General features: G+C 42.4%; 1 protein-coding gene across 4 annotated transcripts in view; it reads right to left on the reverse strand.

Annotated features, from left to right (window-relative positions):
- The window catches only part of EPB41L4B (erythrocyte membrane protein band 4.1 like 4B), a 303,377-nt gene that overhangs the window by 173,332 nt on the left and 102,219 nt on the right, over positions 1-27,826 (reverse strand). For all 4 annotated transcript variants that reach the window (XM_059728506.1, XM_059728508.1, XM_059728507.1 and 1 more), the window contains exon 3: positions 848-890. In XM_059728506.1, the coding sequence (XP_059584489.1) occupies positions 848-890 (43 nt within the window). The remainder of the gene's footprint in view (positions 1-847; positions 891-27,826) is intronic.

Raw genomic sequence — 27,826 nt, forward strand, 5'->3', positions numbered from 1 at the left:
ACTTCTTTGAATCCAGAGCTATTTCAGAACTTAATTTCCTGATCAAGGGTTTCAGGTTGGTTGTCTTAGAGGGATGGAGGGATCAGCATGTTAAAAGGATTAACACTTTGTCAGTAAAGCCCCCAGGATCTTCCCTCTGGCACCCACCAAATCGCAAGCAACACCAGTTCAGCTTGCAGTTCACTTATATATCCAGGAACTATGTAAATGAAACCAGGTGGAAATGCCCCAGTGCAGATTCCAGGGAAGGCAGCAGATACTCCCTGTGCAAAAGCTGAAGGGGCTTCCTGTCATAACTTCTAATAATAGCTTTCAAACCTTAGGATCCACCACGCATTGCCCATTTCTAGGCCATTGAATATGGAGTTTTAAAAAGCAAAAGGAATGAGTGCCCTCCTCACTATGCAGACTCCCTACATACAGCCAGGGAACTGGAGGGCTAATATGCTTTCTAAGCTGATCTTTGGTCCATTGAGTCTATTAGAACAGCAGCTGCTCTAATAGCAACCAAAGCTTGCATTCAGACGGCTTGCCATAAGCCTAGTCTTATGGCAGTGGAATTCCAAGCATCAGTTTCCTCCCCACAAAAAAGGAAAGGAATTTTTGGCAGCCATGAAAGTAGATTTAAAAAAAAATTAAATAAGAGAGCTTAACTTTATTCCACTCCTCCCTGCAACCCTTGCTTTCATACAAGAAGATTTAGATGGCCAACCATTACATTGAAATCATTATCTGAGAAATATTCACTCTATTAAAGCAATATTTAAAGATTCAAAATCATTTTCAAAAATATGTTAATTTACTTATTAAGGGAGAAATAAAATAAACGTACACTTGCATTACTTACTTTTTATTTGCTTCTTAATGGGTTTAGAATGGTCCAGCCAGTGCTAAAAAAAAAAAGAAAACAAGTGTTGAAAAGTTGTTCATTTTTAACGTTTTATTGGTTTTGTATACTCAGCTTAAGTTCATTTAACAGAACAGGGCTCTTCTCCAAGAAGGACATTTCTATACTGTTTTGGAAGGGTAACTTCATACCCCTTTGCAAAACTTATGGGTTTGTTTTCATGAGAAAATGTTTGTCTCAATTTATATAAAACTCAGGTGCCTGTTTTAGTGATAACTTGTTTTTTTTTAAATTTACATCCAGCTCTTGGAGCTGCCTCTTTTTGAGACAAAAACCCAAGTCAAATCTGCAAAGCACATATATCATTCTGTCAGGGAAAAACCTTCATTCCCTATACCCCAAGCACTGAGCCCAATGTTTAATCATAACTATGGACCTACTCATATCGTGATTTCATGAAAATTATGAAATCGGGTAATCTCCAGGAAATCCGCAGGGGAAAGAAAATTACTAAAAATAAAATGCTGACTCCCCAGTGGGAGCCACTAATCCTCCTGGCTATACAGCCCATCAGGGAGAAGGGAGGAGTGGGGCTGCTGGCACAAAGGCCAGTAGGCAAGATGGCTGCTGCCCCCACCCCTCACTGCTGATTGGCTCAGAGGGCTGCCTGTCATATGGCCCTGTCCCTCTTGACTAATCAGCAGCAAGAGGTGGGGACTTAGGACAGGCAGTCCTCTGAGCCAATCAGTGGCAGGAGCCAGAGCAACTGGGGCCTCTCAGCCAATCAGATGTGTGTGGGGGGGGGAGCAGGGGGGCTGCCATGACAAGCCTGCAAAAATGGCAGTTGACCCCGTGATCTGCTCGTGAAATTAGCCAGCTAGCTCCTCGAGTTGGGTAGACCCCTAATCATAATTCAAGTCCCTTTGAAGCTACCAGTTTTGCTGTTGCTTGGATCTCCATTTGAGAGTTTTTGGTGTGAATTCCTGTCTGCTCCTTGGTGGTGGTGTCTAAGGCTCACTCTACTGTACTACTCTAGCTACAGAGTTGTTCTTCAGCACAGAGATGAAGGCTTTGTCTACACAGAAAGCTCTTGACAGCTTAACAAAATTGCTTAAGCCAGTGCTTTGTTCTGTAATTATTTTTAACACACAAGTGCTTTCACCCATATCATTTATTTTGTTCAGGGAACACAGCTCTACCGGCAAGCACACACTTTTGCCAGTGTAAGAGGAGTCTACACTGGGAGGGCTTACCAGAGTAGTTATCTCAGCAAACCTTTTCTAGCATGGACTTGACCCAAGGCTTAAGTGTGTCAGTACAGTGTTCACTGTGAGAATGTACTCCTGAATGAGGCATATAGCTGCTGCCACAATATAAAAAAAATAAATGATAAAATGGTATATCCACTCAAATTACAGATGATTATTTGGGTCACCTGAAGACGAGTTAAGATGAGAAAATCTAGGTTTTTTTAAATTTAAAAATCAGTAAATTAGTATGTTTGAAACATAGATACAGAAAGAAAACCACATTATTTTTTCTTCTCCCCCTTCCCCTGCAGCCTTTTTGGAGGGCCATTTCCTTTTTATAGTCAACATACCAGAACCACAAACCTAATAGTATTCAGCTGGTCCTGCTTTCCTTCAGTTAAATGCACATGAAAAGGAGCTATTAGATAGCAAAAATAGTTTTATTTATTAAGCTTTGCCTTATCTTAAAGCAAAATTTATGAAACAGCTACCAATGTATGCAGTATATTAAAAAATTTCCCAACACAGGGCCCACAGAGTACACAAGTCACCTACACATAAGAATGAAATAGAAAATACTTCCACATGTACTTTTAATTTGCTCTTTTAATTTGCCTTTACTTTTAATTTGCCCTGTGATGGACTTTTATTCCCTTGATCAGGCTGCCAAGTAGGTCAACCTTGCAGAGCTGATAATTGCTATCAGAGTGGAAATAAAATACTAAAATTTATACAAAACACATGCTTTGTAAATATAAATGATTTATTTTGTGTCTATTTAATTCTCACACAGTGAATATGAAGAATTACAGGAAACCCTCTAGAGCCATACGATACTTATTTCAACTTTTCTGATAAGAAATAAAATTCTCAAGTTGTTCTCTTGATTAAAATTAGGGAATTAGACCTCAATGAATTTCACCACATCTAATACATAAACCTTTTATTCTACTAAACACACTCATTAGCAAAACATCTCTCCAATATTAAGAGAAAGAAAGCTTTGTTGAGTTTCAACTAAGTTAAAAGTGCCTTGATTGTTATATACCAATATTTACAGAGAAAAGAATAGAATTTAGTACTAAATGTGCCCTAACGTGAAAAACATTCTTCTTCAACATTATATTTTTAATGTTAAAAACAGTAAAACTACCCTGAAAATGCTCTTTTCACTTGTTGCTTAAGAGTGCTCTCAAACAGTATCACCACACAGCTTTCTGTATTGTAAATCATTAACATAGTGTTTACAAGTTTGAAGGGAGCATTGTGCTAAAATCCACAATGTAGCAAACTACCAATTGGTCTCCTCATAAATGTAAGTACTTTCCTTCAACACAAGCAATCGCTTAAAAAACGTGTAAAGAATCTAGTAACTAGCAACTCAGGCCACTAAATGAATGTGTAGTTGAGACAGGAAATGTACCTTGTAAGTCATTCATTTCTAGAGGTATGATGTACTCAGAGGCAGAGGCTGCTCCAGAGGACAAAATACAGCAAACAACCACCATCATTTTTAATCAACTTTTTTTTTTTTTTTTACAAGCAAATACTAGTGCACTTTTTTTACTCCTCAACCATATTTGATACTGAGGCACCCACATGGAATGGCACAATTTTTCACCAGCTGGTCCAAAAAAAGGTGAATCCTGGCAACCCTACTAGACAAAGGTTCTTAGCCCAAGTAGTGCTCAATGGTAGGTAGCACTTGCAGATTTGTGAACTGACATCAACCCAGATCTGGCTGCTTTGCATAGCTTCTGCAAAATCTGGGCTGAAGACTGCTACTGGCCTGGCATGGTCAGTGTTTTAAGTTGTTTGTATTTTTAGGTCTCTCTGAACCCTACACCTCACTAGCAGCCAGAATTGTCCAGGGGGCTGCAATGAATTATCTGGATGGATATGGTGCCCAGGAACACTGAAAGTACATCAGGAAAAGCTACCCTTGACACAGCCAAAAGACTACCTCAAGGAAAGCACTGTCACCCTTGCTGTGAATGAAAAATGGCTTGGCGACAATGAACAGCAGATCTGGGATTTTGAAAAGTGGGGTGCAGTCAGGATCAGGCCTTTGGATTCTGGCACTGGCAGGACTTGACAGGCACTACTGGGTGCCCACCTGATGTAGGAATGACAATAAATATTCTAGACCTATCTACCTATGCTCCATTCCCAGAGACCCCCTGGACTCTGAAATCAAATTAACAGACTCCTCCCCACCACTAAAACAGAATTAAGAGCTCTTTTGTTGGGGAAACTTATTTTCCACACAAAAGTAAGTCTTTTTTACATCACTGTACACAGAAAACCCTGAAAGCAAAGAACCTAGGCATCAAGCATAACAAACTTACCATGCTATGCAGCAGCACACCCTCAACCATGCTGCGTTGCTCTGTGCGGACCCTCTCCTGAACTGGAAGCAGCAAAGCTGTATTCATGCAGCACCGCTAAGAGCCAGCGGTCACATACGCGGCAAACTTGATTTTAGTTTGAAAGGCAAGCGTGGTGCACAGGAACACAGCATGTGTGAAGGCAACACTACCTGCCATAATAAGTTTGCAATATAGTCAAGTACCATGACTTCGGAATGGCTTTCCTTAATGTTCAACTAAAAATGTAATTAAGGAGTTTTTACTTAAAAAGACAGTGGGTTTGATTTGGTGTTGTGCTCCAGTTTTACATCTGTTATCTGTCATCATCAAATGAGAGTGCCTTCAATGGAGTTATACTTGCATAAAACAGATCAATATTTTTGAAAGCAAGGTCATTATAGAAATGAAATCATTCTTCCACCAGATCAACTTGGAAAATGGCAAGATTATGTTTTAGGCTACATTTCTGCAGTAGTAAACTAAGATTTCTCTCAGCTGATTTCTTACTTCTGCCCACTTGGCACAAGTTTTCTCAAACAAAGACAAATTTTATAAATTCCAATTTCCCTCATTTCTTTGTCTATCATCTTGGGAAAAAATGCAAAACTCTATGCAACTCCTTAACTGTAACAGCCAATACTTTCCAAAAGTAGGATGCTCATATGAGATTTTTTAAAAGTATATTTATGTCAAAATACAGTCAAACTGTAACTAGTGAAACTCTCATCCAAGGATGACTGCAACTGCCAAAAGAAAACTGAAGATGGCACAATAGCAGCAGCACGCCTCTTAAGCAACACAGGCTGATACAAATACACCACACACCTGTGCTTTGCAAACTCCATTGGCTCCCCATTCGCTTCATAACAGAATTCAAAGTCCTGGTCTTGACTTACAAAGCCCTCAAAGGTGACCTGCAAAGGAAAAAAATTGGGTTTGACCCTTTTTCATTTGCTTGCTTTGCTGCTTTATTATGCACAAAGAAGGCTTAAAAAATGGTTTGCCCATGCTTGTTTCTAACCTTAAAATCAGCAGCAATCGCAAGTCCGATTTTGCTGGACGACTTGTTGGAGCCTTCAGAGATACCATTTACAAGCTCCCTCAAGTCTTTAACTGGCCAACTCAGCATGCTGAATCCCAAGTCAAACATATTTCTGCCCAAGGACTTGCTAAGTGTTTACATGACCAAAAGCCTAAGAAGTTTAAATCAACAGTCACTTTCCCTCTTAGTGAGGTTTTACTTGCATGGTATCTCTGTTAACATACTACCAGTTCTTCAGTAATCCACAGGGTTTTTTCAAGGCAGACAAGACCCGAATTGCTAACATAAAAAACAAGCAACAAGGAAGGGAAAGAAAAAACAATGAACCAAAAGAAAAAACCCACTCAAAAACCAAAACAAACCCCAACATTTTAAAAACAACGTAAAACAAAACAAAAAATAACTCGTTCAAAAATCCAAGACAAGATGTTTTCATGCCTTCTTTACACATTATAAAGTTAAAAAATGACAAGAGCACAAACCCTTTTCTTCACTTCTGAAGGTCACCTTTAATAATTAGGTTACTGAACAGAATCCCTAACCACAATTTGGGACACATTGTTATATATGGATTTTATAAACACATAGGTAGAAATAGCCCACATTCCCTAGAGTTTAGGCATATTAGAATCTGGGTTCCTTACAAATCCACATTATTTTTTTAATAATGTGGATTTATAATAAGGAATACTTTAAAACTTCAAATATGTTTGGCCCCCAGGCTGCATCTGGACCACAAGGCTCTTCACAGGCCAAATGCAGATCAACTCTGGCAGCAAGGTGAACAGTATTAGAGAGCTGCAGGGGTTACTGAAGCCATTAGTTGCCTCACTGCTGGTGAAACGTATCTATACACTGGAATTCAGTGGTGGATGCCATCCTTTGCCCCTCCAGGAGGCAAAGGATGGCATCCAGGCCAGATAATACAGCTTTTCAGATGCATGTTTAATAATCCTGCTTTTGTACATATTCTGTATGTGAATACTTCAATTAACAAGTAATAACTGTCCATTCTCGAATGACAGATTGATCACCCCATATTTAAAAGTATGTAATGCCTTTTATAGGGCTGATATTAGCGACTAAGTTCTGGACTATATTGCAAATATTTCTACCAAAAGCATGTACAAGTCTGGAAAAAATATGGGATGTAAATTTGATAATGTTGAGCATGAAATAGGCTATTAGTACATCTACATAGAAAGAATGTTTGAATTTAAAATGGAGACCTTTGATTTAATAGATTTCATAGACATTTGGGCTGGAAAGGACCTTGGAAGATCACTGAGTCCAGCTCCTTGCCCCAGGGGCAGGAAGTCAGCTGGGGTCAAAGGATCCCAGTAAGATAAACGTCCAAATGTTTCTTAAAGGAGTCCAGAGTAGGTGCTTGCACCACCTCTGGAGGCAGTCTGTTCCAGGCCTTGGGGGCTCAGACAGTAAAGAAGTTCTTCCTTATGTCCAGCCTGAAATGGTCTTGGAGGGGTTTGTGACCATTTGACCTTGTCATCCCTTGGGGTGCTCTGGTGAACAGGCGTTCCCCCAGATCCTGATGTACACCATTTATATACTTATAGGCAACCACCAGGTCCCACCTGAGCCTGCGCTCTTCCAGGCTGAAGAGTCCCATGGCTCTCAGCCTCTCATCATAAGGCCTGTTCTCCTGCCCTCTGATCATGCACATAGCTCTCCTCTGGACTCTCTCAAAATTCTCCTCATCCTTTTTAAATTGTGGAGCCCAGAATTGGATGCAGTACTCCAGCTGCGGCCTCACCAAGGTCGAGTACAGTGGGAGGATGACATCCTGAGATTTGCTTGAGAGGCATCTATGGATGCAAACCAGAGTTTTATTCGCTTTACCAGCTGCAACATCACACTGAGGGCTCATATTCATCTTGTGGTCAATCGTGACCTCCAAGTCCCATTCGGCTGTGGTGCTAGCAAGCATAGCACTGCCAAGCTTATACACGTGCTGCGGGGTTTCTTCCTCCCAAGGTGGAGTACCTTGCATTTTTCGGTGTTGAACACTGTCAGGTTTTCGTCCACCCATTTTCTGAGCTTGTCTAGGTTAGCCTGGATCACAATCTTATCCTCAGGTGTGGATGCTTTACCCCAAAGTTTGGTGTCATCAGCAAACTTGACCAGTCCACTTCTGATACCAATGTCCACATCATTAATAAAGATATTAAAGAGTACAGGCCCAAGGACGGAGCCTTGGGGGACCCCACCAGTCACAGCGCACCATTATGATTTACTTCTGTCGACTGCCACTCTCTGGGTCCGACCTCAGAGCCAATTCCCCAGCCATTGGACTGATGCAGCTGAGGCTCCAGTTGGCCAATATTTCCATGAGATGATCATGGGACACCAGATCAAAGGCTTTTTTTTAAATCAATATATATGAAATCAATCTCTTCTCCCTTGTGCAGATGATATATCACCTGGTCATAGAAGGAGATGAGATTGGTCAGGCAAGACCTACCCACAACAAACCCGTGCCAGCTATCCCTCAGGATATTGCCATCAGCCAGTTTGCCAAGAACGGTCTCTTTGATAATTTTTTCCAAGATCTTCTCCGGGACAGAGGTCAGGCTGATAGGCCTGTAGTTCCCCGGATCTACTTTCCTCCCTTTCTTGAAGATAGGCCCCACGTTGGCCTTCTTCCAATCTTCAGGCACTTCGCCTGAGTGCCACAAATTCTTGAAGATCCATGCCTGTGGCTGATCTATGATGCCTGCCAGCTCCTTAAGTATCCAGGGATGTAAACTGCCTGGGCCAGCCAACTTGAAGGTGCCCAGCTTCTCTTGGTGTTCCTTCACGTGTTCTACATTGATGAAGGGTAACAATTCTCCTTTACCCTGGTTGTCCAGTCCTGTATTGAGCAGGACCGTCCCTTGGGGCTGGTGAAAAAACAATGCAAAATACCCATTAAGCAGGTTGGCTTTTTCCTGGGCATCGGTTGTCAACTGTCCCATATGGTTTAGCAGGGGTCCAACATTACCCTTGTTTTTTCTCCAGCTCCCCACATATCTAAAAAAGGACTTTTTATTGTCTTTGATGTGTGTAGCCACTTGGAGCTCCGGTCGCAGCCTTGGCTTTCCTGGTTCACTCCCTACAGGTCCAGACCAGTGCAGAATACTCCTCCTTTGAGGTGGATCCAGTCTTCCATCCTTTATAGGTCTTTCTTTTTAAATGCAGGAGGTCCACAAGTTCGCCAAGGGGGCTGCTGTGCCCTTTTGCTGCCTTTCCTCCGAGGTGGGACAGAAATTGCTTATGCTTTCAGGATCGCTCCCTTGAGGAGCAGCCACTTGTCCTCAACTCCCCTTCCCTTCAGGTCACGGTCCCTTAGGGCCTCGCCAACATGCCTACTGAACTTTTCAAAGTCAGCTTTTCTGAAGTTGAGGACTTCTGCACTGCTGACTGATTTGCCAGCTTTATAGTGGATAGTGAAGGTGATCAGCTCATGGTCAGTCTCCCAGCTTCTCTTCGATCATTAGGTCGCTGATTAGATCATCCCGCTGCCAGTACCAGGTCAAGCAGTGCTTTGCCTCTCGTCAGTCCATAGACTTCTTGAGTCAGATAGAGCTCGTCCACACATATGAGGAAGCTTAGTGACCATTCAGATTTGGCCGGGTGCTCTTCCCATAAGAAGTCTGGGTAGTTGAAGTCTTCCATGACAACCATGCACCAGAAGCGTGCAGCTTCAGCCAATTTCTTGGCGAATTCCTGGTTGAGCTCTTGATCCCAATTGGGAAGTCTGTAGTAGACTCCTACCACTGTGTCCCCTGTGCCATGTTCACTATTAATTTTTACCCAGAGAGTCTCCAGTTGTCTACCCAGATGCCAGTGTCAGCTTGCAGGGACGTGTAGCTTTCCCTGACATAGAGAGCTACACCCCTATCCCTTTTGTCTTCACAATCTCTCCCATACAAGGTAAAGCCATCTATACCTGTGGCCCAATCATAGGTGGAGTCCCACCAGGTCTCCGTTATCCCTATGAGATCATAATCATTCTTGTTTAGCAGGGGGACCAGTTCCTCCTGTTTGTTCCCCAAGTTCCTGGCATTGGTGTACAGGCACATAAGTGTCCCATTGGAGGCCCTCGTTCTCCCAACACATCGTTCCAAGTTAGGGTGAAATCTAGGTCTTTCAAAGTAAACCACATTTCCCCTTTTACATGATCAATAAAGAAAAATGGTCTTCCCCAATTCACCTCAGACATGTTACTGAAGATACTGTGTGATGATGAAATATTTATTCCTTTGTGCTTGATAAGAATAATGAAATAGTTCAAATGAACAATGTAAGATTTATGATGTCTTTTAAGTATGCATTCACAGGTTTTGTAAATACACTGTGTAAACAGACTGTTGCCATTTAGCAATTTTTACATCGCTTATTGGGGGGAGAGGGATAAAGAGGGGAGAAATGTGGAAGTGCCTGGGAATTTTCTAAGAAACAGCTTTCCCTCATTTCTTTCACGGTTTTTTCTCTTTTTGTATAAGGAAACAAAGATCAAATATTTCACAAGCACCAGATCAGTTATCTAAAGGAGTGAATGAAGCTAAATAGGGCACTAATGGCTGAAAATCATCCTCTTCAGATAAAATCCTTTGACAAAGGATTTTGCAAATCTTTTCATAGTCCAGATGATGGCTTGCTAGAAACAGAATTTTTGATGTGAAAACCTCCACCGACTTGCACATTAGTTTCTTATACTGAAAACAAGTTTCTGCTGAACATAATTGGGCAACAATCCCCAATAACATTTTGAAAATTACAATACTAACTATGGATCGGAATCTGACTATATCTTTGTTGAGTAGAGGCTTTATTAGGATACCATTTCTCTATGACTGCCATGAATTGGGGGTAAAGAGATCTGTGGAAAAATATACAAAATTATTCTTCATTGCAAAATGTTCAATTCATATCAATTCAACTGTAGTTAACCGTCAAACATTAGACTGTCAAGTACATAATGTCTTAAAACAGTGTGTGAGCAACTTAATCAGTATTACCTAGTAAGGCCATGCCAGGGGAGTGACAGTAAGAAACTAAAGTCCCTAACATGGGCTACATGTATTTTGCAATTAACTGGTTAACTGCCCAATACATTTAGACATGCTACATATACAAAGTAACTACTGCACAGTAAAAATGGCCAACATGCCACAAATCAGTTGCTTGAAAACTGTAGAACATTTCTGTACCTGCTTTCTATAAAAATTTAATATGAACATATGGTATGTCACACAGAGTGATAGTGTTTGGCCAGGTCCTCCAACATCCCAGAGCAGAATGCTCTCCACCAACCCATCCCATCCCTCCCCTTCCTGCAAGGGGACTGTCTGTGACTCATGCTGAACTCTTGCCTCGGGCTGCCTAAAAAAGATGTCATGATTCACTACCCCTCCTCCCCTTCTCCAACCAGCCTTGCTCCTTCTTTAAGGAGCCATTAGCACCTCTTTCCGTGAGAAGCATAATGTAAACAGACACCCAACATTAGGTGCTTTACTTGTACATAATAGTAATCTGAGGGAAGGGGAAGGAGTTTGCTTGGTAAGCTGCTGGTGGGAAATATTTGGTGGCAGGGGAGCAGTCAAAATTAGAAACATGTGTGTGATACCCAAGCAATATGATAGCATCCTCAATGGCTATGTGCAGTTCTGGTTGACCGCCACTGAACTTAATTAGTAGGCAGTCATCAACAATATCATTATGGTGTGTCATTCATGTCACACCAAATGTCAGCACCGGGTAGACACCTAGAGAACCAAATTCTGCGAACTTTTTGAGAACTCCTGGTGTTGTTGCCACCAGCCACCCAGAGGTCGTGCAGTCCTATGGCTTTCATGCAATTTGGGACTGTGCTCCGAATCTTACAACGTAACATTGAGGGTATGTTGGCTGCCAAGTGAAAGGGAGCAGTGACCACATTAATTGCAGCTCCCCTACCACTAAATTTCCAGATCCATGGGAAGCCCTGCTGGCTGTATGATATAGCCATGCATACTAGATCATGCCAGCATGTGGTAGGGTCAGTGCACGGGCTCACTCCAGCACACAGGTAGATACGACAAACAAATATGATGCCTTGTTTGGTATTGGGCCAGTGCGTAACAAATCACGCCCACGGACCATCCCTGTACTGGATCACGCTCAAAGGCAAACTCTATACACAAGATCTGGCCTATGGGCCCTGTGGTCAAAAAGTTGAGCACCGCTGCTGCAGAACTATATGGGCAGGCATGTAAATATCGTTAAAAAAAATTATCCACTTAACCTCCTTTAATCATATCATTTAAATGGTTAACAAATAACAGCAACTCAGGCACGTGCTGCTGGGAGTTGTTCCTCAAGTCCTTTGACAGGGGACAGGAGAAGTGTCAAGCCCCACCAGACAACATAGTCCATGTGAAGCCCCAAGCTGGGAAGTTGGGAGAACCTATAGTTTCATAGCTGGTAGGGTCGGAAGGGACCGGAGCAGATCATCAAGTCCGACCCCCTGCCATGGCAGGAAAGAGTACTGGGGTCAAACGACCCTGGCAAGGTTCAGCCTCCTCTTCAAGACCCCCAGGGTAGGAGCCAGCACCACTTCTCTTGGAAGTTGGTTCCAGATCCTAGACACCTTGACTGTGAAGTAGTGCCTCCTGATGTCTAGCCTGAATCTACCCTCTGCCAGCTTGTGGCCGTTATTTCTTGTCACTCCTGGTAGTGCTCGGGGGAACAGGGACTCCCCCAATGCCTGCTGGTCTCCCCTGACTAGTTTGTAAGTGGCCACTAGATCCCCCCCTCAGCCTTCTCTTGTGGAGGCTGAACAGGTTCAGGTCCCTTAGCCTCTCCTCGTAGGGCTTGCCATGCTGCCCCCGATCATGCAGGTGGCTCCTCTGGACCCTCTCCATGTTCTCCACATCCCTCCTGAAGTGCGGCGCCCAGAACTGGATGCAGTACTCCAACTGCGGCCTGACCAATGCCGCATAGAGGGGAAGGATCACCTCCCTGGACTTGCTTGAGATGCATCTGTGGATGCATGATAAGGTACAGTTGGCCTTCCTTACCGCATCCCCACACTGTCAGCCCATGTTCATTTTGGTATCAATAACAACTCCAAGATCCTTTTCTGCCTCTGCACTGATGAGAAGGGAGTTCCCCAGCCTGTAGGTCTGCTGCTGGTTTTTCCTACCTTGCACTTGTCAGTGTTGAAACCCATCCTGTTCTCATCCACCCACCCCTGTAACCTGTCCAGGTCCGATTGCAGCCTATTCCTCCCTTCTAGCGTACCCACTTCCCCCCACATCTTAGTGTCATCTGTAAATTTGAATAGGGTGCTTTTCACCCCTCATCCAAGTCACTGATGAATATGTTAAACAGTGCGGGCCCGAGGACCAAGCCCTGGGGAACCGCACTGCCCACATCCCTCCAGGTCAAATGAGACCTGTCCACCACCACTCTCTGGGTGTGGCTGTCTAGCCAATTAGTAACCCATCTGACTGTGTAGGTATCAACGCCATAGTTTCCTACTTTTTAATGAGAAGGGGGTGAGAGACAGTGTTGAAAGCCTTCCTAAAGTCCAGAAAGACTATGTCCACCATGACACCTGCGTCTAAGGATTTTGTGACCTGGTCATAGAAGGCCACCAGGTTGGTCTGACAGGACCTGCCTCTAATGAACTCATGTTGGTTGCCCCTAAGCATACTCTCCCCTGCTGGACCCTTGCGGACGTGCGCCAGGATAATTCTCTCAAAAAGCTAACCCAGGACCGAGGTAAGACAAACAGGCTTATAGTTTCCTGGGTCCTCCTACCTCCTTCTTTGAAAATGGTAACCACACTGGCCTTTTTCCAGTTCTCTGGCACATCACCAGAGCACCATGAGCGCTCATAAAACCATGCCAGGGGTCCCGCAATGACGTCTGCTAATTCCCTCAGCATTCTGGTGTGGAGATCGTCAGGACCTGCTGATTTAAATACGTCCAGTTCCTCCAGAAGTTCCCTGACTTGGTCCTCTCTGACCCTAGGCCTGGGTGTGCCTCCCCTGGGGCCTACGGGTGTCCCGGCGGGGGCGGGGGGATGACCCAGTCTCTGCTCAGAAAAATGGAGGCAAAGACGTTATTAAATAAGTTAGCTTTGCTGTCTGGTGTGACGACCAGATTTCCTAGCGTGTCTTGCAGAGGACCCATGTTACCTGGTACCTTCCTTTTACCCCCTATGTATTTAAAAAAGGACTTCTTGTTGTCCTTGATCCGGGTACCTAGTCCCAGTTCCATCTCCGCCTTGGCCTTCCTGACTGCCCCCCTACAGTCTGGAGCAACAAAGGTATAGTCCTCCCTCATTGATCCTCCTAGAGAACCAAATTCTGCGAACTTTTTGAGAACTGGTGGGGAATATTTGGTGGCAGGGGAGCAGTCAAAATTAGAAGCATGTGTGTGATACCCAAGCAATATGATAGCATCCTCTATGGCCATGTGCAGTTCTGGTTGACTGCCACTGAACTTAATTAGCAGGCAGTTATCAACAATATCGCCACGGTGTGTGTTTTGCCACACCTACAGAGTCTTTATTGTCACAAAGACTCCAAGGGTGGAGGTTGGCCACAGAGACTTTGGCCTTGGTTGGCAGCAGATCAACCTGCGAAGGAGCAGCTAATTGCTTAACTGACAAGTCATTAAGCCACCTGCTGTTGTTCTCTTTAACCTCATAGGCTACAGACTCTAGTCTTCCCTCACCCCCACCCTGCTGCCTTCTGGTTCCTGCTGGGGCACTGCGAAGCTTCCCTTTCTCTGCTTTCCTAACAGACTACACCCCACCCCTCACTAAAGAACAACCAGTAAGTTAACCAGTTATTGTTGGGCTTACCGGTTAAATGGTTAATCGTTTAACTTTTCACATCCCTAACTATAGGTCATGAGACTCATGGAAACTGAACCAGAAAAAAGGGGTCAGGCTTGCACCATAAGTGAATTCACAAACCCATAACGCTTGGGAACTGCTGCCATAGAAAGCCTGTCTACCATCAAATCTCTCCTAGGCTTATATCCAAGTTTATAGATCATACACATTTATAGATGAAAAAATAATGTATTTGGGGGTGGAGGGAAGGATTTTATTTTGGCAATAAATGGCCATCATCAGTTTCAGCTGGTTAGCACTCCAGAAATACAGGATTCTTTATACATGCATTAAGAGAGGCCAATGTATCCCTTCCCTGTATGAGCATGCTGACATTAAGTTTTATTAGTGCTTGCGATGCAGAAACCACTGCTTTTGAATGTTGACTAATCTGTTTTAAGAAGACCGCATCGATACCATCCAAAGAGGCACCTGTGGCTTCACACTTGTTTATGACAGTAGTGTTTCGTTTACTATCGTGATACTTAAGGACTAACTGAAGCCTGTTTTAACGCCTTTGGTTTCGTAACATCCTAGTTAAAATTGGCATGCCCTTAGATATTTGTGTACATTGGCATAAAATAGCTGATACAGGCAGTTAAATTAGGTACTACTATTTCCCTATATAACTTATCACTCCAAGGAATCTGTATCTTGTTTGCTTGTCTACTGGGTCAGACAGGCTGACTTATCTGTGAAGTTGCAGTGTTCACTTTTCTTAGTGGTACATTATTTTTGTTAAAAAGAATGTACGTGCTTGTGTCCCTTTAGCCTAGAAGCTCCAACTCATCCCAAACCAGATCAGAGCCTCTTATCATGATCTACTACTGCTTTGCCCCAGATCAAAATGTCATCAGTATAAACCTGAGTACCCTATAAACCATTAAACATTTATTGTATTTTCCACTGAAACACCTTAGAACACACTCTAGCCTTGAAACATAATCCAAATGGCAGCCTGAAGAAAACAGCATCTCCCAGAGGAGATGGTGACTGTGCAACGACATGCACTCTGGTTTTCATCAGCCAGAATTCAAACACATTAAGTGTGGAGGGGTGATGGGGGGGGGGGGGGAAATCTGGCATCATTCATGACTACGCCTTGTAGGCAGTGGATTTTAACCATTAGTTTAATCCTTTTCGGTCTATATATGAAAAGAGTTTCCATCTTTTCCCACCTACAGTGACCAGCAAGCATATACACTCTGTTGGTTTTTGTTCTGATGCTCAGACTATCAAGTCAAGTTTTTAGCCTCTGCCCAAGGGGAACTTTCCTAGGTTCATGGATCATGGGATAGCTGAGCTCTGAGTTCTATTCTCCACTCCATTGAAAATGTCCCTATTTCCTTGACAGGCATATTTCAAAACATTTGAAGAGTTTAGTTTGTCCTCTGAACCTCCCATGAATGTAGCTGCTTGTGAAACTAAGCTGAAAGACTATGCCACCATCTAAGCATTTAAGACAGAGGAGCCACTCAAACAATAAAGCATGTCCCACCTCAGGAGAACACAGGTTTCTTACTTTCTGCTAAGTGCCCTAACTGTCCCAGCCGCCTGCAGAGGGTTCGGGATTGAGAGTATGGTCGGGGTAGAAAGGTAAGAGAGGTTTATTGACTTAACAAAACTATGCGTGGTAACAAAACAAACAAAGACAGACAAAAGCAATTTGCGTCGGCAACTTATTAGCAATCCCCTCTGATGCCCGATACACAGCAAGCTTCTCTTTCCACAAAGTTCAGCAAAGTCAGGCATTCCTGAACGACACTGTTCAGGACCCTGGCATGCAGTTCTTGGGCTTCTCGAGGTCCGTGGGCCCACTGATCCAGGCAACAGCTAACTAATCCTTTTCACAGAGCTGTATCTTCCTTCTGAATAGTTTCCAAATATTCCAGCTCATTTAAAGCTTCTGAATGGTTTTGATAACATATAACCACTCAGATTCCTTTTACTTCAACTGTCCATAGACTGATCAATTAGCAGTACAAGCCTTGCATTCCTTTGATAAGGTAATTTTAACTACGCCACAGGGCGTTACTACTTCAAGGCTTTGCTAAATTTACTAGGCCTTACTTTATACAAGGCCTCACTATATCTTAAACTTAAATTAGGCTTTTAGCAACAACATATAGCTTCATATCTAAACAAATACAGAAAAAACACTTCGTCTAATCTTCCTAGGGCCTTCAGCAAGCACCTTTATCACACAAACATAATTTCAGCTGTCATACTAACCACTAGGCTACTGAGAAAATGGCTTAGTCCTCATTTTCCATTAAGCTGCACACACGATCTCACCTTCAGACAGTCAGTGTGGATTCACCGGGGGCAAGTCATGCCTGGTCAACCTGACTGCCTTCTATGATGAGATGACTGGCTCTTTGCATGCAGGGAGAGCAGTGGATGTGATATACTTTGATTTTAGCAAGGCTTTGATACAATCTCCCACAGCATTCTCACAAGCTAAGGAAGTATGGGTTGGATGAATGGACTGTAAGTTGGACAGAAAACAGGTTGGATCATCAGGCTCAAAGGGACAAATAAATAGCTCAGTGTCTAGTTGGCAGCTGGTATCAAGTGGAGTGCTCTGGGTGTGGTCCTAGGGCCAGTTTTGTTCAGTATCTTCACCAATGACCTGCAAGATGGGATGAAGTGCACCCTCAACAAGTCTGCTGATGACACCAATCTGGATGGAGTAGTAGATATGCTAGAGAGTAGGACAAATTGGAGAACTGAATCAAAAGCTGTCTCCTATAGTTCAATAAGGACAAGTGCAAAGTCCTGCACTTGGGATGGAACAATCCCAGGCACCAGTCCAGGTTGGGGACCAACTTGGGGGTTACAGTGGAAAATAAGCTGAGTATAAGCCAAAAATATACCCTTGTTGCAAAGAGGGCTAATAGCATACTGGGCTGCCTTAGTAGGAGCACTGACACCAGATCAAAGGAAGTTATTATTCCCCTCTATTTGACATTGGTGAGGTCACATCTGGAGTGCTGTATCCATTTCGTGGCAGATGACAGAACAAGGAGCAATGGCCTCAAGTTGCAACAAGGGAAGCTGAGGTTAGATATGAGGAAAAACTCTCTCATGAGGAGGATAGTAAAGCACTGGAATAGGCTACCCAGAGATTGTAAGATCTCCATCCTTGGAGGTTTTTAAGCCCCAGGTAGACAAAGCCTTGGCTGAGATGACAGTTGGGAACAGTCCTGCTTTAAGCAAGGGGAGGTTGGGCTAGATGACCTCCTGAGGTCCCTTCTAGCCCTCATTTTCAATTATTCTATTTGCTACAGATTTTTTCCATCTAAGGAATTAACTGTCTAAGTGAGAGCTCTGGCATACTTCTGAGCATGTGTAGTAGGTAAAGTCTAGTTGCCTCTGGGTGACTACGATGGCCTTGGTGAGGAAAGAATGCTAGAATGAGGATCTGTAGACAACAGGTCCTTCAGCACTGGAGGAATCTGCATTAGTGAAAGAGAAAGCCATTTCAACGGTGGTACTGAATTAGCAGCAAATCCTCAGGTAGGATAAGAGAGGATAGAAAATACAGGGTGCAACAGGGCAAGGACCTCAGTCAATACCATACAGAAATGTTCTTTCTGAAGACAGGATGGGAAGCTAAGTTAAAAAAAAAAAACTGGCTGTGACAGTAATATTGCACAGAGTCAGAACAATGATATTTGTACAATGTCTCAATCTTCCTCACCGGCGCTGGTAAGTTGCTCACGGTACTGGTTCCAGTTCAAGTATGCAATTTCCAGGTTCTCCATGAACTTTTGTGGGAACCTCGCAAAGTCACAAAATCTCAGAATCACATTAACACCAAAATCAGTAAGTTCACATTTCCATGAGCTTATATAACTAAGACAGGGAGCCAAGAACCCTTAAAGGCAGTAAAAGCTTTACTGGGAATCAGTATGGGCAGGAAGAGAGTTAGTCACTTGGTAAAGATCCTAACCGGGGATCTGCCTCCCAGAACAGCAGAGAAGGGCCAGATGAGTGCAAATTTCTCCAGAAACAAGGACCACCAACCCAGTCAGAATAGCAAGGCAACATTGGATAATCTTTGGTGCCAGGTGCAGTCTCTCAGTGTGAGCTCATACTTTGAAGTTGCTGCCTTCAATTCTGTCTGTCTGTCTTTGTCTGTCCCATCCTGTCCCCACCCCCATGGGTCTTGGACTCAAATGAGTGCCAAATGGAACAACTGTTTAGGATATAACACTCCTCTAGATAAAACAGGCTGGCAGTACACCCACCTAAGTTTGGGATAAACCCATCACAAAACAGGCAGTTTTTAAAAGCCAGCAAAAAGAAAGAACATGGTGCACAAAAGAGTGATTCACACAAAAAAAAGCAAAAGTAGAGAGATAAATTGATAGCATCTTGAAAAAAAATAATGCAGTTGAGTGGGAGCAACTGGCCATCAGGTACCAACCCCTGCTTGAAGGCCAGGAGACCTTCCTTCTCTTTTCACTCCCAAACTGGAAAGCAATCTAAGAAAGGAAGAGGATCAGAAAACAGAAAATTTAGAAGTAATTAAAAAAGGGTCTAGAAGCTAGGGACCACCTCTAAACATGCTGCTCTGAAGTATACTAATTATCACATTCCAACAACCTCCGCATCATGTGTATTCAGCATCCCCACACTTCAAAATGGGGGCAAGGGCATCTTAACTAAAGCTCATCGAATGAGTTTTAATTAAAGTGCCCCCTCCATCATGTTGAAGCCCAGGGTGCTAAATACATGTGATGCTGTGGGTGCTTTAGAGTGGCTCTTGGAGCCACACTAATTAAAGCACCCCCTTTCAACCCTGGACCATGTGTAGAGATACCCTAGGTTTAATGGTATAAGTGACCCATAACGAGCGAAGTCAGCAAAGCACAAGACAAACCTACTTTTAAAACACGTATGCAGTATAATTATTTGAAGAAGGGTGCCTGTACAAGAGCCTGGAGGCTGCTCCAATGCACTGTAATTACAACGGGTCAGAGCAGACTCAATTAATCAAGTCTACTGGAGAGTGGTAATTACCACAATCCAGCCAGCCTCTGCATCTTCTGTATCAGCATCCCCATGCTCATCGATGAGCTTTAGATAAAGCACCCCAACCACCATCTTGAAGTAAGGGGACACTGATACACGAGCGGCTCTTGGAGCCATGCTAATTAAAGCCCCCCTCTCCCCTCCCAGCACATGTAAAGACCACCAAAGAGACTGCTCCCTAAAAAGGCTAAAAAATTCTAAACACATTTCCATCCTCAATGGACTCTTGTCATCTGGAATATCTCTAATCTAAAAATGAGCTGTCTACAGGCAATACATTACGCAGAATGTTTGCAAGTGCTATGGAAAGCACTCATTCAGCCATAACTCACTCCAGCATATTAGGTTTGCTTGTTGAAGAAATTCTTTAATAACAGAACTGTCAAAATATATTCAAGTCATATTTCACTTTTTTCCTTTAGTTGCACTGACTGAAAGTATAGTTTTTAAACATCAAAAATTAACAATCTAAATTCCCTCTTCTTGCAAATCACCTGCTGTATGACCCAGTAACACAGAACTAGTTATATACTTCTTGGCCTTTAAGTACAATTTATCACTAGGACATTATAATTAAGTACTAAACAAGGATTAACACACAAGTATCGCTGTTCTAAAGCAGCAAGAATGTCTAGTTCCAGGTTAAAAAAACAACAACATTTTTCCATGGTTTGTGACATACAGTGATTCCACTGGTTTACAGCAGTGATTCTCAAGCAGGCTTGGGCTCCAGGTGTGAAGAGATAAGCAGATAAAGGCAAAGGTGGGCTCTCCATGTGTGGCTGCTCCCCTCACTCCACTGCCTGGCCCTCCTGCAAGGAGGTAAGCACTGTAATAAAGTCGTTTTTGAAATGGAGTGCCACTCAGTTCCCAAAAGCTATGGAAGAGTGCTTTGAGTTTAAAAAAAGGTTGAGAATCACTGGTTTAAGAGGACATAGGAAAGTAGGCAAATTTCTTCTAAGAAGCAGTAATTTAAAATATTTTCACTTAAAAGTTATTTTCATACTTTTCAAGATAGAGTATTTTAAACTTGAACTTTTAAAAATCAACTTCAAAACCAATCACTGATCTCCAGACTTGGAACTAAAATAATTAAAAAAAAGAAGCCAGTAACTCTTAACCTATATACAGATCTCAGTTTGTTACTTAAGAAAGAATATAAATATTTTTCTAAAGTTGCAGTCAGCCAGAAGACAGATTTACAATAAATTAACGACTGGATCCAGTACACATTGAAATTAAAGATAAAAAAGAACTCAATGGCATGAAAGCAAGCAGAACGATGACCCTAATCTCCCATTGAAATCACTGAGCTGTTAATTACAACTATTAAAAAGTTTGCTAATTTGAAGTTCAAGCACAGACAGTACGCATGTTAAATCTTTTAAGGGGTTTTAATAACTCTCAACTATTCAGCAATTTAATCAATTCAATTTCCTTAAATTTTAGCAGAACAATCTTATTTTACTTCCACAGCGTATCTGATAATTGGGAGGGTAACCTAATTTTCCAAACAAATCATACACGTGATTGCCAACCCATGGCTGGGGGCTTGGCAGGCTTAAAGTGGTGACCTGCACCCACCATGTCAGAGCACCATCAAAAGATATATGTTGCTTTTCAGAAGGGAAAGCATTGGCATCTGCTGTCCCAACCACATCCTGGTGGTACTGTTGCTTCTTGGTCCAGGACTGCTTATTTATCAGAATTGCTCCTGCTTATTTTGCAATTAATCTTCCCTGAAGTTAATTCCTCTATCTGCCACCTGCTGCACAGCTCTGCTGCCACAGAATATCAGCTTCACAAAGTTGGTTTCACCACCAAGAATGAACTCATAAATAAGCTCAATTAGCTCCTTATTGGAATTAATCAACACCTCCGAGCCGTCTTAAATTGGCAGGATGCCAATATGCCAGTGTCATCATGTATATGCCCTGATTCTGGATGCCACTGATAAAACCAAGGAAGAATTCTATGCCAACCTTGCCCAAGTCCTTTCTGACATTCTGGAGGGAGACGGATGTTTTTTTCTTGGTGATTTCAAAGAGAGTTGGAAGCAACTCAAACCTCTGGAACAGAAACATCAGCAAGGAAAGAGGAGGAAAGGCCAACTCCAACAGAGAAGGAAAGGCCAACTTCAACTCTTCCTCCTGACTAAATGCATGAAACACCATGGGACTTACAATCACAGAATCATATAAAATTAGGGTTCAAAGGGACCGCAGGAGGTCATCTAGTCCAACATCCTGCTCAAAGCAGGACCAGCCCCAACTAGATCATCCTAGACAAGGCTTTGATTAGCCAGGTCTTATAAACCTCCAAGGATGTAGATTCCACAGGCTCTCTGGGTAACCTGTTCCAGTGTTTTACTACCCTCCTCCTGAGCATTTTCTTAATATCTAACCTAAGCTTACTTTGTTGCAACTTGAGACAGTTGCTTGTTGTTCTGTTATCTGCCAGCATTGAGAACAGTCTAGCCCCATCCTCTTTCAAACCCCCCTTCAGGTAGCTGACGGCTGCTATTAAGTCCCCTCTCAGTCTGCTCTTATCTAGGCTAAATAAGCCCAGGTCCCTCAGCTTCTCTTCAGAAGTTATGTGCCTCAGCCCCCTCAACATTTTTGTTGCCCTCTGCTGGACTCTCACCAATTTGTCCATATCCTTTCTGTAGTGGGAGGCCCAAAACTGAACACAATACTCCAGATATGGCCTCACCAGTACTGAATAGAGGGGAATTATCACTTCCCTTGACCTGCTGGCAACACTCCTAGCAATGCAGCCCAGTATGCCGTTAGTCTTCTTTGCAACAATGGCACACTGTTGGCTTATATTGAGCTTCTTGTCCACTGTAACCCCCAGGTCCTTTTCTGCAGAGCTGTTGTCCAGCCAGTCAGCTCCCAGCCTGTACTGGTGCATGAGATTGTTTTGTCCTAAGTGCAGGACATCATACTTGTCCTTGTTGAACCTCATGAGATTTTTTTTTGGCCAAATTCTCCAACTGGTGACATGCCACCACCAGCACCCTATTTTGCCAGAAAAATGGGTAAAAGACATCATGGCAACACATGCAATCTAAGCATTGGCACCTGATTGACCACACCATTGTTCATGCCCAGGATCACAAAGATGTCCGCATCACCCAAGCTATACTAGGAGCTGATGATTGCTGGACTGATCACCAACTCATTTGCTTGGTTATGTCACTCAAATTAACTCTCAAATGACAGCTGCAGCAGAAGCAAGGCCAACAGAAGATCAATATTAAAGGATTCAAGGACCCAAACAAGCAAGACATCTTCCACCACTGCCTCAACAAAAAACTGGCAAATTCCAATCAATAACAATGGGAGAATGTCAGTAGTGTTTGGGGTGCCTTCAAGTCCATTGTCATCAGTGCCTCCAAAGAGACGCTTAGATATTCTACTAGGAAGCAGCAAGACTGTTTTGATGAAAATGACTGGGAGATCCAAGAGTTGACTGACTGGAAGCACAAGGCCTTTTGTGCTTGGCAAAACAATAACTCCAAGCAAAAGAAAATGAATCTCTAATAAGTCAAGGCAGAGGTCCAAAAAAGGACCTGCAATATGAAGAATGGATGGTGGGAAGAGAAGGTGAAGGAGTTCAACAACTTGCAGACATTCACAATGTGTGTGGTTTTTTCAATGCCACCAAAGCCATCTATGGTCTGAGCACTCAGGGACCAACTCCCTTAAGATCTAAGAATGGTGGAGTTTTGATCAAGAAGAGGAGACAGGAGTCATCAATGCCCATTAGAAGGAACATTTTGAAGATTTTCTCAATAGAGACTCTGTTGTTTGATGAGAGTGTTCTCAACTACATCCCGCAAAACCCAGTCAGAGATGATCTTAGAACCCCTCCAATCCTTGACGAGTTGAGGAATGACATCAAGCAGATGAAGAACGACAAGCCATCTGAAATGGACAGAATCCCCACTGACATCTTCAAACAGGAGGAAGAGGAACTTGCATCACAGCTCCATGCCCTCATCTTAAGGATTCAAAATGATGAGGAAATCCCAGGTGACCTCAGGGATGCCATGATTGTCACAATCTTCAAGAAAGGAGACAAGTCCAACTCTAGAAATTACAGAAGAATCACCTTGCTGCCCACTGCAGGAAAGATGATTGTGAGAACCCTCCTGAACTGTCTCCTTCCACTTACTGAAGAGTTCCTCCCTGAATTTCAGTGTGGGTTTAAGGTATCAAGAGGCACAACTGACATGATCTTCACAGCTTGCCAGCTGCACGAAAAATTCCAGGAACAACATAAACATGGCTTTCTTTGACCTCAGAAAAGCCTTCAAAACTCTTTCAATGGAGAAGTGCTGTGGAGGATCCTTCTGAAGTATGGGTGCCCACTGCAATTTGTCACCATTCTTTGCCTGCTCTGTGATGCGCAGTGGTTCTCAGATCCATCACAGATTGCTTTCCCCTCTGCAATTACTCCACACCTCAAAAAGCAAAGGAAAAGCACACTCAATTTGCCCTCCTTAATGCCAACCTCACTGGACTTTGTTGTGCAACTGCTCTGCCAGTGACTGACAGATGTCAAATGCCAATAAAACTCTGTAATAAATTTCTAGGTATGCATGCCTGAAAGCTTCAGGCATTTTCTGAAAAAAGGAACTAAACAATTGACAATAGGAAACATGTCTGACTACAACCCTGAGTGGGAACTAGCTGAAAAACCTCCAACAATGCACACCATTAATGAAAGAAAAAAACACGACTTGAACCTAATCATGAAAGATACGCAGTATTATTTTTGTGCATCTGAGAGAGAGGTAGGTTGGTGTTGTTGTCTAAGCGAGGGAATGCTATAACCCAATGGCCCTCAAAAGTTGAAAGGCTGTTTTTTCACTGTATCCTCTTAATGCTGGATAATGTTGCTATCAGTCCTTCAGGTTAACAGCACATATTCTTTCTGAAACATTAGAAAGCTAAGAACTAGACTAGTTTTCTCAGCGTGTTGAAACCTTTCCTATACAGTTCACTGGCTAAAATCCAGCCTTGGGCAGATATAACTGAAAGTACTTAATTGCCAGACAGATGTTCATTAGCTATATGGAGTCAGCCAACTGCCTCATTTCAGATCCTACAAGAGTCCAGAACTAGATTCTGTTACATGATCAAAATATTTACCAGCCTTCCACACAGTCTCTGCCAAATTTCAGTGTACTGAATGTAAAGATTTCACCCCTGAGCATTCTTCTTTATGTAATTCAACACTGGTTGTTGGGTAAACTCCTGGGATACAAACATGCCATCAAACCTCAGCATTTGAAACAGAAAAAGGCCTTACTAATTGAAGCACATTTTTTAAACCATTTCCTTAAATTCCAGTTCCAGGAAGGATTGAGCAAATCAGCAACCTCAGGGCAAAATGAGGTGCCATTTAAAACAAAGGCTGAGGAGATTGGCTCTGACTCTCAAATACTTATGACTAGGCAGTAAGGTTCCTGGAGGGATGAACCTGAACTGGCCCATAAAGCATGAAAAGGAAAAAGCAGGTGTTTATACCCCAACAGCAGGTGCATACCTGTTACCCCTCGTATTCTGAATAAATTTTGATATGCAGACTGCATTCCAACATGCTGACCAAATACCCATTAACCTGCACGTACTCTAGGCTGGTGTGTACTGTGAATAGAGACTGAGGTAGTTCAGGGGACTGGTTTCTCTTGCCCAACCTGACCCCAAACTTACCTCCCTCAGGAGTAACTACAGATGCACTTAAGCAAGATGGGGAAAATTGGGCTGTCAACTGTTCATATGTGCCTTTAAAACCATATGCCAAAGGTCTGTGCTGTACTTACCTATTTGAACATTATTATTGGTTAGACCCAGCTGTGGTATGCAATAGCATGTGTGTGCATGTGCACCATCTAGAACTCATAACTTCTCCTTTCCTTCTTTTTGCATCTCAAGAGAAAACATACATTTGTTTGGAGCTTATTTTAGCTTAGTTACAACAGTCCCTTCCAAATCCATCTCATTGATCCGAAATAAAATGATATTTCTCTTGCAACAAAAAAATAAAAAAACAGTCTAGGAATCTAACATTGGAGGTGGGGTTGCGCGCCATTAAGGGAGAGGGGAAAAACAATGACGGATTTTAATATGGGACATTTTTAACTTAATTTCTTGCATCTTATTCTCATGTACCCTACTTTAAAAAAATAAGTATATACAGAAAAAAGGTATATGCTTATGATTTCAAGCTGCTACTTAGCAACGTTAAATGTAAGTACACTGTTTTTAAAGATCTACAATATCTTTCCCTTCACTAATTACAACAATATTGCTTTTGAGATTACAAGCAAAATATGAGCAAAACCCCCAGGAATTTCCAACTGACAAAGTTATGGTATGGCTTCCATTTCCACTGATGCTAAGAAAGTAAGAGAAACATGGCACAGATGTCATCCTACAATACTAGGGGCACCTCCTTATAAAAAAGAAGTTACTTTAATTCTCTGGACACCTATGTGGATTATAATGAACTTCAAAATTTAAAATGTTAGCAAGGTCAGGTAAAACACAAGAGAAGTGTCACCAGGAACAAAAGGCAAAGAAATGGCAATCCAAAACAACACGTGTGTAAACCTCAAGTAAAATATTGTCTCCAAAACAAACTTATCTAAAAGTCACTCTACACAGTGCATTTCACACAACCAAATTATGTAGCAATCAGTACATTACATCCAGCTTGCAAATCCAAAGAATAACATTCTTGTGAGATGGTATTCCTTCTACAGTACTACCAATCATAACTGAAACTAAGAATGGAGAATTTTTTTTAATTAAATATTTTCAAACCCTCAAATTAAAAAAAAAAGGAAAGAAAGGTTAGACTAATATTTTAACCAAGACAGCTGATCCATTTCTTATTGCAATTGAAAGTTGTACTCATCCAAATTCCCATTTACTCATTATGGGGATTCAATGGTGCTTGCCCTAGAATTAAACAAACAAACAAATTAAAACCCATACAAAATAAAATGTTATTTTTTAATGAATTTCCACCACTTGCAGGAAGAACAAGAGGAAGCAGCATTGTGATTTAAAAAACTAAATCAATAAATAAAACAGAAAGAGATAGAAGAAAAAAAGTTTGAGCAACTTCAGAGTACTAAAGAACTTAGGGCAGAGGAGGACAATTATTTTTGCCCATTGGCCACAAAGGCCCATGTGCTCCCAGCAACACTGTTTGATGCTCACTCCCCCTACCGGTAGGACTGAAGCAGTCACTGCTCCCCATGCTTTCTGCACCCAGGAATCACCCTGCTCTGAGGAAGGCATGAGGAAGAGAGAAGAGGGGGCAGCTGCAAAACAAATGCTTGTACTACTTCCTCTCCCGGAAACATTTCTAGTGGTTTCATCCTATTAATCCCATTAGCACACTTCCCTCTACCATTCAAATTCTCCAACGCTCTCTTAAAAACACATTTCAACTTCTAGGGATAGCACCTAGAAAAGCAAATGTGAAAGGACAGAAAGCCTTGCTTTAAAATGAACTAAAAGCAGTCTTGTAACAAAATGCAATGCTTTGAAGGATATTTACATATATGTGTTCAAAGAGCATACGCATTAAAGTCATGAAGGGTCAATGTGTTAGCGTTTCACATTATTTCCTGCTGATGCTACCAACTTGCTGCACAGTTCACAATTCTAAATTACAAACTGATCCATTAGAGAAGCTTTTTTATATTAAAATGAGGGTTATTCCTGAAAAAATGGTAGGTGATATTCTAGCAGCAATAATGATAAACAATCAGCTGCTGACACCACTTGTCTCACCATATTCACTCCATCAAATTTCTAGCATGGCAAGCAACAGACAGAGCCCCCAGTGCTGCTCTCCTTGCAGTACAACAACACTTCTGACTAAAATCCAGAGCTATGATCTGTGGATTCTTGGCAAGCATGCTTAAACCACAGTACAAGCGCCTAAGGAGACATAGTAAAGACATATTTCTAGCCTCAAAGAGCTTGCAATTTCAGACTCTCTATCTGGTAAATGACTCTGGGTGAGCAAGTTCTACACATATACAGAAATAAATTCAGTATCAAGACAAGAGCTGGAATGAGTTCCAAAAGAAAAAAAGAGGGAGAGGGTGGAGACAAAACTACCAGGAAAAATAAAAAAGAGACTAGGTAAGGGTTACAGGACTGGGGGAAGGGGAGGGAAGCTGGGTAACAAAAATAATGAAATACTTTGCTAAATTCAGTTGTACAGCTTGTCAGCAAAATATTATGCCAAGATCACATGCTGTGAACAAATGGGAAGTATCTAGAAATTAGGGGAGATGGATAAATCAAAACAACCAAATTAGAGGGAGTAGAAGGAAGTGATGTAAAATAAATGGGCATT

The sequence above is a fragment of the Alligator mississippiensis genome, chromosome 5 (genome assembly GCF_030867095.1).
Source record: "Alligator mississippiensis isolate rAllMis1 chromosome 5, rAllMis1, whole genome shotgun sequence".
In the NCBI taxonomy this organism is placed as follows: domain Eukaryota; kingdom Metazoa; phylum Chordata; order Crocodylia; family Alligatoridae; genus Alligator; species Alligator mississippiensis.